Here is a 12,826-nt window from a genome sequence, read left to right as displayed (position 1 = left end):
TATGTCTTGTGTGAAGACCTTTTGTCTGCCATTTGTTTTTGTGTTTGCATGAATAAGGTAAAGGGGCAAATCCGGGAGAGAGTGGTCAACGAGAGTGGGGAGGTCGAAGCCGGGAAACAGGATCAGAGTAGACGGGACTAGTGGGAGCAAAAGACAGGGGAACAAGGGGAGCTGGCAAGCTAAGAGGAGGACAAGAGGAGTTCAAAACTAGACGAGACTAGCGGGGGGCAAAGACACGGGAAACTAAATACAATAACCAACCGGAGTGAGACGAACGGGTTGTGAAATATATAGGGGCGAGTGCAGGTGTAAACAATGATAGGTGATGAGACGAGTGCAGGTGAAACTAATGTGCAGGAGTGCAGATGACGCGAGTGCAGGTGGTCATAATGTTCTGGGGGATTGGAAACGCGTGAGAAACTCGAGGAAGGGAGATTGCCTACGAGCATGTGAGCGAGCAGGAGCAAAGTGGGCGTGAGGGCTCGAACGAGCAAAAAGAGCGTGAAAAGCTCGAGGGGGTGGAGCGAGCGTGCGAGCTTGAGGAGTGAGTGTGTGTGCGACGAAGCGGGGATGGGGCAGAGGAGCGGGGTTCATGACAGTACTCCCCCCTCTAAAACGGACGGCTCCTGACGGCCGCGCTCGTTTGCGAGGAAGTGGTGCTGGACGATCCCAACAAACAAAAAAACCCTGAACAGACAACCCACAAAACACACAAACAAAATTGAGGGCAGTCCAAGGGGCACAGAGGGAAATGAGACAGTCCATGGGGTCAATGGGCAGTTTCAAGGCAAGGTCAGGGGGAACATAGCGGACAGGCGGGTGGTTGGGAGATCTAGGGGGCAGCCGTAGGGCAGAGACAGGGTCAGGGGGTCTGGAAGGCAACTGGAGGACAGGGACTGGGTCCGGGGGTCTGGAAGGTGACCACCGGACAGGAATAGGGTCCGGAGGCCAGGGAAGAGGCCACAGGACAGGGAGAGGGTCAGGAAGTCCGGGCTGAGCCGTGAAAGGCGGTGCCGTCAGAGGCGGCACTGTAGGCGGCTCTGGAGGTGGGGTTCTGGAAGGCTCTGGAGGTGGAGCCGAAGGAGGCTTTAGGGGCGAAGGCCTGAAAGGCTCTGGAGGTGGAGCCGAAGGAGGCTTTAGGGGGGAAGGCCTGAAAGGCTCAGGAGGTGGAGCCAATAGAGGTGGCGCCGTGGGAGGTCCCCGAGGCGACGACCTGGCAGGCTCTGTAGTCTCGGGGGGTAGAACCGTAGGAGGCCCGAGAGGCGGAGCCATAGACAGCTCTGGAGTCTTTGGGAGCAGAGCCGTGAGGGGCTCGGGAGGCGGAGCCGTAGGAGGCTCGGGAGGCGGAGCCGTAGGAGGCTCTGGAGTCTCTGGGAGTAGAGCCGTGAGAGGCTCGGGGAAAAAGGTTGTGGAAGACTCGAGAGGCTCTAGAGGTGGGGCCCTGGAAGGCTCGAGGGGAGGAGGAGCCCTGAAAGACTCGAGAGGGGAAGCCCTGAGAGGCTTGAGGGGGGGGGAGCCCTGAGAGACTCGAGAGGAGAAGCCCTGAGAGGCTCGAGAGGGGGAGCCCTGGGAGGCTTGGGAGGAGGAGCCTTGGAAGGCTCGAGAAGAGGAGCCCTGGGCGCTTGGGAGGAGGAGCCTTGAAAGACTCGGGAGGAGAAGCCCTGAGAGGCGGCGCTCTGGGAGGCTCGAGAGACTTGAAAGGCAGAATCCTGGGGGGCTTGGGAGGTAGAGCTCTGGGAGGCTCGAGAGGAGGAGCCTTAGGAGGCTCGAGAGGAAGAGCCCTGGGAGGCTTGAGAGGAGGAGCCTTGGGAGACTCGAGAGCCGTGGAAGACTCTGGGGGCGGAGCAGAACCCGGCAGAGCCATGGAAGACTCTGGGGGCGGAGCAGAACCCGGCAGAGCCGTGGAAGACTCTGGGGGCGGAGCAGAACTCGGCAGAGCCGTGGAAGACTCTGAGGGAACCTCTGCGGTCTTGAGTACAAGACAAGACTGGGGAGAAGGTGCCCTCTTCCTTCTCTTGCGTCCTCGGCCAACAGGGGACGTGGCCATGGGGAAGGTCGAGGCTACAGGCGCTGGCTCGCTGACCGTGGCGGGCATGGGCGCTGGCTCGTTGGCCGTGGCGGGCATGGGCGCTGGCTCGTTGGCCGTGGCGGGCATGGGCGCTGGCTCGCTGGCCGTGCCAGGCATGGGTGTTGACTCGCTGGCCATGCCAGGCTTCGAGACTGGGGCCGTGACAGGCTTCGGGACTGGGGCCGTGTCAGGCTTCGGGGCTGGGGCCGTGTCAGGCCTCGGGACTGGGGCCGTATCAGGCCTCGGGACTGGGGCCGTGACAGGCTTCGGGACTGGGGCCGTGACAGGCTTCGGGACTGGGGCCGTGACAGGCTTCGGGACTGGGGCCGTGACAGGCTTCGGGACTGGGGCCGTGACAGGCCTCGGGACTGGGGCCGTGCCAGGCTTCGAGACTGGGGCCGTGCCAGGCTTCGAGGCTGGGGCCGTGTCAGGCTTCGGGGCTGGGGCCGTGTCAGGCCTCGGGACTGGGGCCGTATCAGGCCTCGGGACTGGGGCCGTGACAGGCTTCGGGACTGGGGCCGTGACAGGCTTCGGGACTGGGGCCGTGACAGGCTTCGGGACTGGGGCCGTGACAGGCCTCGGGACTGGGGCCGTGACAGGCTTCGGGGCTGGGGCCGTGTAAGGCTTCGGGGCTAGGGCCGTGTCAGGCTTTGGGGCTAGGGCTGTGTCAGGCTTCAAGACGGGGGCCGTGGTAGGCTTCAAGACGGGGGCCGTGGTAGGCTTCAAGACGGGGGCCGTGGTATGGAACGTTGGTTCAGTTTCTGCCTCCCCCACAGTAAACGAGGAACCAGCGTACAGTAGGGCGAGGTCAATAAACTGAGCCAGGTTGAGACAGCAGCGACCACCAGGCATGAATGATGAGGCTGGCTCATTCAGTCCAAATTGAAAAATGTCTTTCAGAGCCACCTCATCAAAATTCACCTGGTTGGCCAGGGCACAAAAATCAACCACATAAGCCTCCAAGGGTTGACTCCCCTGACGCAAAACCAAGAGTTGGGCCGGCGGGTCCATAATGTTAAGGGCACGGTTAAAAGTTCTACAACCGCTGCCCTGCATAAACAACCCTTGGCAAGCGCCCGAAGAGCCATCAAACCTCTCAGGGGGTTGAAGGCTTACGGCGCTCAGAAATGCACAGGAGGCATAAACGGGCTCAGGGGCAGACACAGGTGAAACAGGGTGACATAAATCAGACAAGGGACATACCTGCTGCCCCTGGGCCGCGAGCGCTTGGTCCTGCCTCCAAACTGTAGCTCCTCGCGCCGAATGTGACATGCACCTCCGCTCTAGTGAGCTGCGCGAATCCTCAGCGCGGGGCATTGTGACTGTTTTCGGTAACGGTTGGTTATTGTGTAACCCGCACAAGAAGAGACAGTCACCAGGCCCGGATTAAGAATTCAGAGGCCCCTGGGCACAATGTCTTGTAGGGCCCCCCCACCCACACAATCAAGCTTTTGAATTTTTGGATACTATTTGCTGGTAACACCTATAGCGAGCAACTAGCTGGCATATGCAAGCACATAGTGCCTCACCTTTACCAATCCAGTTATATGAATCAAATTCTTCCATAATTAACACACAAACACGTACACACACCCATTAATGTAGCTTTCCTGTCTGTCTCTCTCTTCCTCTCCTGTCCTCTACTCCTCAGCTCTACAGGGGCTGCCGCTCTTTGTCTCTCTCCCCCTCTCCTCTTCCTGTGATGAAAAGGATGCAAACAGTATAGGTCATCTTAACTCACTTTTACTCTTCTTTATACTCTCTCTTCTTTATACTAAAAAAATTCTGCACTTATGTATTTAGCACTTTATTATTCATGGCCCCTAATGGCACTTTGTTTGATGATTGAATGATAGTGAAATGGTAGTAGACACATTACAAGATGCTGTAAGTATTATGGTATAATATTGGTTGCTTACAATACAAATTACAATTGCTGGTGTATGACCTGTCCAACTATTGACAAATGTACTACATGTAAGTCGCTTTGGATAAAAGCATCTGCCAAATGCCCTAAATGTAAATGTAAATCAAATGTAAAATAAAGCAGCTTGTTTTTGTTTTTTTTGATAATACTATATTTCATGTAAGTTGTTCTCTCTCTCTCTCTCTCTCTCTCTCACACACACACACACACACACACACACACACACACACACACACACACACACACACACACACACACACACACACACACACACAATACCTCCTCCTCTCCTCAGGGTCTGTCTGTCTGTCTCATGCTCTCCTCCTCTCCTCAGGGGCTGTCTGTCTATCTGTCTGTCTATCTTAATAATACTAATTTAATAGATCAGATGCACGCACAATTATCCGTGAACTTGATAAATGTTGCAGATATGTTCTTCTAGGATAGCCTGTGCCTACTATCCACAAACAAATTGCTTTCAACTTATGTGTGCAAAATTCAGAATTCAACGAATGTGCAGCAATTTCTACAAATAGAGACATTTTTGTGAATAAAATGTTGTATTTTGTATTAGTGATCATAATTTGCGCATGCAACAAAGAGGATGTAGCAGGTGACGCGTGCATTTATTGACGTCTTTTCTGAGTCGATCTCATTTGAGTGTATTCGGCAATGCTTATAACGTGTAATTAAACACGTTGAGTTTATATTCTGGGCTCATCAGATTTTTTTTACATAGTATTATTAGTATGATTTTTACTGTCTGTTAATAACACTGTCCGTCTCTTTATGTTAAGGTTTGTATTAATTTCGATATGCCAGAGGGCAGAATAAGACAGGGAATTAAAGAATGCATTGTAGTTATGTTGACCTACTGTTTTCATAACACTGGATATTCTGCTAATTCATACTTTTCTAAAACGTTGCATAATGGCAATTAACTTATTTAGCAATTACACTAGTGCTAGTTTTGTTGCCAGTGTTGCTCAAATGCACGCGTACGTGTCACCACCAGCAGTAAGTACCTGCATGTGTTGGGAAAAGGGAGAAGAGCGAGTTCGGCAAAAGGCGGATTCGAACTCTGGCCGAACGCGTCAAAAGCTACCATCATGCACCTCACGCCTTACGCTACAGTAGCCTAGTTATTTTGTGTCGAGCGTCTTTTTGCTAAAAAGACAGGCACCGGGCCGGCACGTAGTGCAAATATACGCTCCGTTTTCGGAAATGAAAAAAATAAATTAAAAAAAATAAATAAATCTTCCCCTCGCTTGGGCCCCAAGTGCGCATGGGCCCCTGGGCCCGTGCCCATAATGCCCATTGGGTAATCCGGGCCTGGTCACAATGTATGTCAAAACTGCGTTTATTTGCAGGCAAACAAAAGTACAGCACGGAAAATCCAGAGGGAGAATGGTCAGGGTAGCGTAGGGTCAAAAGCCGGGGAAACAAAGTCGAGTAAAGGGGCAAATCCGGGAGAGAGTGGTCAACGAGAGTGGGGAGGTCGAAGCCGGGAAACAGGATCAGAGTAGACGGGACTAGTGGGAGCAAAAGACAGGGGAACAAGGGGAGCTGGCAACCTAAGAGGACAAGAGGAGTTCAAAACTAGACGAGACTAGCGGGGGGCAAAGACACGGGAAACTAAATACAATAACCAACCGGAGTGAGACGAACGGGTTGTGAAATATATAGGGGCGAGTGCAGGTGTAAACAATGATAGGTGATGAGACGAGTGCAGGTGAAACTAATGTGCAGGAGTGCAGATGACGCGAGTGCAGGTGGTCATAATGTTCTGGGGGATTGGAAACGCGTGAGAAACTCGAGGAAGGGAGATTGCCTACGAGCATGTGAGCTAGTAGGAGCAAAGTGGGCTAGTAGGAGCAAAGTGGGCGTGAGGGCTCGAGCGAGCAAAAAGAGCGTGAAAAGCTCGAGGGGGCGGAGCGAGCGTGCGAGCTTGAGGAGTGAGTGTGTGTGCGACGAAGCGGGGATGGGGCAGAGGAGCGGGGTTCATGACACCAGCTGTATTTTATGTGTTTAAACACCACAGATTTAAAGGCTCAAAAGACATATGTAATGCTTTCATGTGTGTCTAAAGTCTTAATATCTAATTATAGATATCATATTTAATCATATTTATTCATAATATATATATATATAAACTACTGTCAGATAATCAGAATAGTAATCAGAAAGTAATGAGGCTTTAGATGATTAATTTTAGGGTATTTTTTTGTAGGCACATTTTTTTCTGCCAAGACTAGAATTGTGAGTCTTTCAGGAAATATGGGTAATAGAAGTGTTGTGTATTCCTCACTTTCTTTATTTAAATATGTCAAAAGGGGAGGGGATAAGTATAAAAACCATACTGTAAATGCTTCACGTTTGGGAGACGTGTACGCATTCCAAACTGACAATGTGAAGTGAAGAATATATCTTAAAATATAATATTTTCCAGTATCCTAATAATCATTCCAAACTAAGGAACTGCTCTGAGGAGAATTTGCCCCCAATTGTCTTAATAGCTTATTTGTGGAGAGTTTTGATAGGTAAGTCAAGTGTTTTTTTTTTATCATTGGTCTAACTTGGTGTGGTAAATCATGCTTAGCCTTATTTATTGACATTCATTTGTGCACTTTTTCTTGTACCCTTTTAGCTTGTTTCCAGCACTGTATTTGCAATCAGAATCAGATTTCTTACAACAAGTTGCCTCTGCAGTCATTTAGACTTGTCTTCAGCATGTCAGAACCAGGTCAATTATTTATTTATTTATTTATTTATTTATTTGCCTAAAAAAAATAAATTAATAATTATTTTAAATTCTTTGAAACCTATATTGCTTCTATTGCCTTTGATTCCCATCTATTTGTATTTATTGTGTTTAATTATACCAAAGTGTGTCTTTACAATTTCTGCTGATATGTGCTAAATAGCCTATTGCTGTTTGATGTATTGTAACAGCCCAGTTCATGCTTGAGTGCACAGGTGCATGTTTTACTGTAAAAAAAAAAAAACTTTCAAGGAAGGCGACAAGGATAGAATGAAGGAAAACATGTTTTACCAAATTCTGAGAACAATTAACGACAAGTTCTTAACATATTTTCTTGTCTGTCAGTAACATTAGCTTTCATTTTCGTCTTTGCTGTGACAAAATGCCATCAAATATTTTTAAAATCACTTTAAACTACACCCACCTGTCCTGCTAGACTACATTATGCTGCTAAACTAATAGATAACTCCCTAAACCCATTTGGAGCCTTCCTTCTGAGAGCAAATTTATTTATAATGTGAATGAAAAATCACATTGCACATACAGATTATCTTTTGAAGATTTTGCAAGATACACTTTGTTTTTTTTTACACAATTGTATTATTTGATCAAGCTATCAAGGTCACTGATGGAAAACATATTTCCATGTCTAGGAATAGTAATTCAAGCCAGGTTGTCTAGTAAGTTCAAGTGTGTTTTAATTTTCCCTGCCGCATAAAATAAATGATAAAAATATTTAAAATCTTTTATTCACTCTCATGTCATTCCAGACCCATATGACCTACTGTATTCTGTGAAACATAAAAGGAGATGTTTTCAAAAGTATTCATGCTGCTCTTTAACATTCAGTAAAAGCATGTAGTAACCGGTGACCCTGAAGTGACAAAAAAACACAATAAATGTTAAACCAGTTTGTTCAATTAGTGTTAACATTAATGATGATAAAAGAAGAGACTGCAATATGCAATAGGAGAGATGCAGATGTTGAATGACAAACATTGGTTATGGCTGGCATTCAATGGGACTCTGCAATGCCAGGTGGGGCACAGTTGTAGTGTTGAGAAGTTCCTTTGAAATGGGCATCCCAAGATTTTGTTGAGAAAAGGAATGGAAACCATATTTTTGTTTTGTTTTGTTTATGGAACCTTGCAGATAACCAGTGTAGTGATGATAATATTATACTGATATGGCTAAATTTGATCTTTAAATTTGAATAATCGGAGGCGGAAGAATGCTGTTCTAAAGACAATAATTTTGCTTTCAAATGACAGATCACTGTCAAATATGCCACCCAAGTTCCTTATCTTATCTGTAGAGGATGACATACTAGTTGAGCCATCCAGACAGACTGCAATTAAAAAACTTAATTCTAGAAACATTTGGTCCAATGATTAGTTCCATTGTATTAGATGATAGCAGAAGGAAATTACTTGACATTGCCCTTAATGCAATCCACCAGTTCACAAAACAGAAAGTAGAATTGTTATTCAATGAAAATCTAGCCCTCTGCTCTATACTTCCAACTTGTAAAAAAAGGCATCACACCACGTTTCATGTTGCCAAATGCCTACAATGAATAACTGTTTTATAAATCAGTATTAACCAGTATTCATAAATTCTGTTAAAGAATATATTGATCATTGTTAGTTAACGATGCAGTGTTAATGCATTGTAAAGTGTTATCGGATAATCTGTAGCAGAATTGTAGGATCCTTCCTGTAATCTAAAAACCAGAAAAGGTTTGGCTATTCAATGATGATGTACTGCACATAGACCAATACTAGAGAAACTCAAACAGCAGAAATACTGATGCTATAAAAGTCCTGACTTCAGTCATATTGATATACTAAGGTGTTTGACTGCATTTTCATTCTTCGTTGCATGTTTCTTAAACTAGGCTTTCCACCCCAAAGCCACATCCCAAATCCCATGCCTCAGCCAGAAGGACAGTGCATATCCCCCTATCCCATGGAAGCAGTTAATGAAGTGCCGGTGGTACCTAATCCGGCTCCCCCACCCGCAGAGCCCCAAGCAGAGCATCAACAACCTCCAATAGAACCAGTCATAAATCAACCTGGTGCAATTAATCCAGAAACTCACCAGGTTCAGCCGTATATAGGTAAGCATAAAATGAATGTATATCTGAGTGTTACATAATGTTTAGATTATTAACAGCTAAATCAAAGACTTTACTTACTTTAAAGTTGAATAGTGTAAAACACTAAATGGTTTTCTAGTAACTATTATAGCACAAATTGCAATGAACATTAATACTGTTAAGACAATGCAAAGACAATTATTGTTGACTGATGATAATGATGTGCCTCCATTCTTTTCACCACCTTCACTATAGCACCTATAGCTCCACCCATGCTTGTGCCTGTTGGAGTACCACCTGGTCTCGAGTATCTCACTCAGGTGAGCCATTCATCCCTCTTTCTCTCTCTGTTCCAATCTACAAGTTTGATTGTGTGTATGATGTCTTCTAGTATTTTCTGTGCATTTCAGATCGACCAAATCCTTATTCACCAAAAAATGGAGTGTATAGAGAGTAAGTCTGCCTTTATTAGTCCTTGCTTGTTCATGTGAGGAGGGTTGGGGAAACAAATGATGCTGTTATATTCTCCTTAAGAGGGAAAAATTGTCACCAATAGTTAATGAGATAAAAATGGGAAGAGTTACATCAGAGTTTGAAATTTTTATGGACAAAATCGTTATGGAAGTGTATTAGAACATTACAATTGTTTGAAAGCATTTTTGTTGCTGACACAATGATTTCACATAGATTATATATACCTTAAAAGGTCAACTTTTACTTGTCTGCGCTATTTCAGCATGTTTAAACCTGAATTATATTTTCATCTGACAAACTTCATACTTGTCTACAGTGTTCACTGGCTTTGTGACCAACAACCAATATGAGATCAAAAATAGCCTCGGACAGTTGATCTTCCAGGCCAAAGAAAAAACTGACTGCTGCACACGAAACATCTGTGGTTCAGCGCGCTGCTTTCAAATACGGATTAAAGACTACATGAACCAAGAGGTCATGCGGGTGCGCAGACCTTACCGCTGTGACTCCTGTTGGTGCCCCTGCTGCCTGCAACTGGTAAAACAGACCTTATCAATGCTAAAGTAACATCTATAAAAATAAAACTGATCTTAGAACAGAAAGTGAAAGTAACTCCAAGATCCAACTAGGTGTATTGACTAAATAAAACCAGTAAATAAATACAAATAAAATCCTGTTTTATATGGTGATATTCATATCACCTGTTTTGGTGTTTTGGCTGGTGATTGTCACACAATGACACACTTGAAAGGAATATTTCACCCAAAAAGGAAAATACTCTCATAATTTACTCACCCTCATGCCATACCAGATGTGTTTGACTTTCTTTCTTCTGCTGAACACAAATTATGATTTTTAGAAGAATATTTCAGCTCTGTTGGTCTTTAAGTGCAAGTGAATGGTTAACAAAATTGTGAAGCTCCAAAAGCACATAAAGGCAGCATAAAAGTAATCCATAAGACTCCAGTGGTTAAATCCATGTCTTCCGAAGTAATATGGTAAGAGTGGGTGAGAAACAGAGCAATATTTAAGTTTTCTTTTTCATATAAATCTCAACTTTCACTTTCACTCTCCTCTCGTTTTTGGTGATTTGCAGTCTTTATGCATATCACCTCCTACAGGGCATGTAGGAGAGTTTTAGTAAAAAAAAACACTTATCATATTGCTTCTGAAGACATGAATTTAACCACTGGAGACTGTAGTATGGATTCCTTTATTGCTGCCTTCATGTACTTTTTGGAGCTTCAATATGTTGGTATTCATTTGCATTATGAGGATCTACAGAACTGAAATATTCGTTTAAAAATCTTAGTTTGTGTTCTGCATAACACAGAAAGTCATACACGTCTGGGATGTCATGAGGGGGAGAAAATGATGAGATTATTTTCATTTTTGGGTGAACTATCCCTTTAACATATAAAACAGTAAAGGTGAGAGCCTATAGCTTTACAGTTGTCTTTGAAAAATGGTGCCTTTGTTCCTATAATCCCAATATAAGACTAGCTATACAGTTCAGCCAAAGCGTTGGCAAGCAGCTGTGAAGTGATTTAAACTCATTCTTTTCATGGTACATGATATGGGGGTTAGGCTATATTAGCATGAGATGAACACTGCTTTATTTTCAGATTTGTGTTTACAAGCCTCTATCATGTTACTGTCATGTGTCCTTTTGAGTTATGAATGGCATACAGTCTGTATGGAATTTGGAGATTTGCAGTCACAGACCCTGCTCTTTTCATTTAAATAGTGCACATACAGCAAAGTGAAGAATATTTAGCCATTATTATTATGAAATTAGGAACCTGCTCCAAATTTAGACAGTGTAGAACTGAATGCCTTATTTGTTCAAGAACTTAGAGTAGGTTGCCTGAATGCATGTCTACCTGTTGCACACATTGTTCACTCTCTTACTTTCTTTATATTCATAAATTTCTGTAATTTTTTTTACCCTCAGCTGGAAGTCCAGGCCCCCCCTGGAAATCCCATAGGGTATGTGAAACAGAACTGTCACCCGTTTTTACCAGTATTCTCCATCCAGGGAGCTGACAGAAAGGTAGTAATGAAGATCCGAGGGCCCTACTTGCCATGTAAATGCTGTGGTGATGTAAATTTTGAGGTAACTATCTTGATCTCAGGATGAGAGCAAAAATGAAAACTATTCCAGGCATCTAAGCAACATATACAGAAAAAGCAACATTTTACTTAAAAGACTTCTTTTCAACACTATTGATGTTGGATATTGTCTATTTTCAGATATGCCATTTGCAAAAACTAAACCTGTTTTAGGCGTTCTCTTGTAAATAGACAAATCACGAGGACAGTTGTTATGTGTTGAAGCAACCTTTTAAAAACATGTGCCTTTTTGCACATGTTTGCACGTGCACTTTATAATGGTATATATAGGTATTTTATTTAGTTGTGTTGTCTCATGTGGTCCTGTGTTGGTCCTTTGTTGTTTTTATGTAGCACCATGATCCTGGAGGAACGTTGTCTCGTTTTGCTGTGTACTGTACTAACTGTATATGGTTGAAACGACAATAAAAACCACTTGACTTAAAATAAAATCCAGGTTTCTCACCACTAAATCACATTACACTCTTTAGGTAAAAGGCAAAAATGGTGGGAAGCCTTTTGGTCAAGTCACAAAACAGCGAGGTGGCTGCCTAAGGAAATGCTTTACAAATGCCACCAACTACACTGTTCAATTCCCTAAGAACATGGATGTTAAGATGAAGGCTGTGCTTATGGGTGCTTGCTTCCTCATTGTGAGTATAACGTTTATGGTTTCAGTGACTCTCAGGTTATGATAGTATAAATTCACTATGGCTTGTAGGGCTTGCAGTTTAATTGTAGTATATTTTGTGCCATTGTATTTTTTTGGGGAGCTAGAATTAAAAACATTTAGGAAATCTCATTGAGCCATCAGTGAACTTTCTGAAAGCCCTGTTAAGAAATAATAATCAATATGTTTTTGTGTTAAAATGTAAAATTATAGTTCAGTGGGAGATGATTCATCTCCTTTCACCAGTAGTCTTTGTTATGACTAATCCCTCTTTATTTATTTCTTCTCATAGGATTTCATGTACTTTGAAAAAAGTGGAAAATCATTTTTATCTTTTTTGTAAGCCCTGCCTGTTTTTATTTTGTGAAATATTTACATTAAGTTGGAGATCTAAATCCCTGGTGCTCTTTTCTTCTTTTTTTTTTTTAAATCAGTATCCAAAATTTAGAATCAGCTGCCTAAGCAAAAGCACATGTGTACTGTCACACTGTTCAAGAAATCAAACCGTTTTCTCTGCTCAAGCCACTGAAATTAATCTCTCTAAGAGTTCAATTAAAAACTAAATTGAATAACTGCTTCTGGAAGTTAAGCATATACAGTGAACTGCTTATATATGTATATTTACACTGGCTGCCAAAAGTTTGGAATAATGTAAAGATTTTGGAAATCTTATGGAAACAAAGTGGTACTTTTATTCACCAAAGTGGCATTCAACT

General features: G+C 43.8%; 1 protein-coding gene across 1 annotated transcript; it reads left to right on the top strand.

Moving 5' to 3' along the window:
• Positions 1–8,724: 8,724 nt before the first annotated feature.
• LOC127645212 (phospholipid scramblase 1-like) lies at positions 8,725–12,453 on the top strand. The gene is made up of 7 exons (XM_052128760.1): positions 8,725–8,875; positions 9,110–9,174; positions 9,265–9,307; positions 9,645–9,865; positions 11,283–11,444; positions 11,932–12,093; positions 12,403–12,453. Exons 1-7 carry the CDS (start codon positions 8,725–8,727, stop codon positions 12,451–12,453), a joined length of 855 nt encoding a protein of 284 aa, XP_051984720.1.
• Positions 12,454–12,826: the final 373 nt, after the last annotated feature.

The sequence above is a fragment of the Xyrauchen texanus genome, chromosome 1 (assembly GCF_025860055.1).
Source record: "Xyrauchen texanus isolate HMW12.3.18 chromosome 1, RBS_HiC_50CHRs, whole genome shotgun sequence".
NCBI classification, from domain to species: domain Eukaryota; kingdom Metazoa; phylum Chordata; class Actinopteri; order Cypriniformes; family Catostomidae; genus Xyrauchen; species Xyrauchen texanus.
The sequence above is the reverse complement of the archived record's forward strand: the minus strand, read 5'-3'. Positions and strand labels throughout refer to the sequence as shown.

What these genes read in the sequence shown, in the direction of transcription:
- LOC127645212 (XM_052128760.1), top strand. Translation starts at nt 8,725, where the DNA reads ATGGAAGCAGTTAATGAAGTGCCGGTGGTACCTAATCCGGCTCCCCCA. An exon ending in GTCTCGAGTATCTCACTCAG is followed by an intron (nt 9,175 to 9,264) that starts GTGAGCCATTCA and finishes TGTGCATTTCAG; the next exon opens with ATCGACCAAATCCTTATTCA. An exon ending in AAAAATGGAGTGTATAGAGA is followed by an intron (nt 9,308 to 9,644) that starts GTAAGTCTGCCT and finishes ACTTGTCTACAG; the next exon opens with TGTTCACTGGCTTTGTGACC.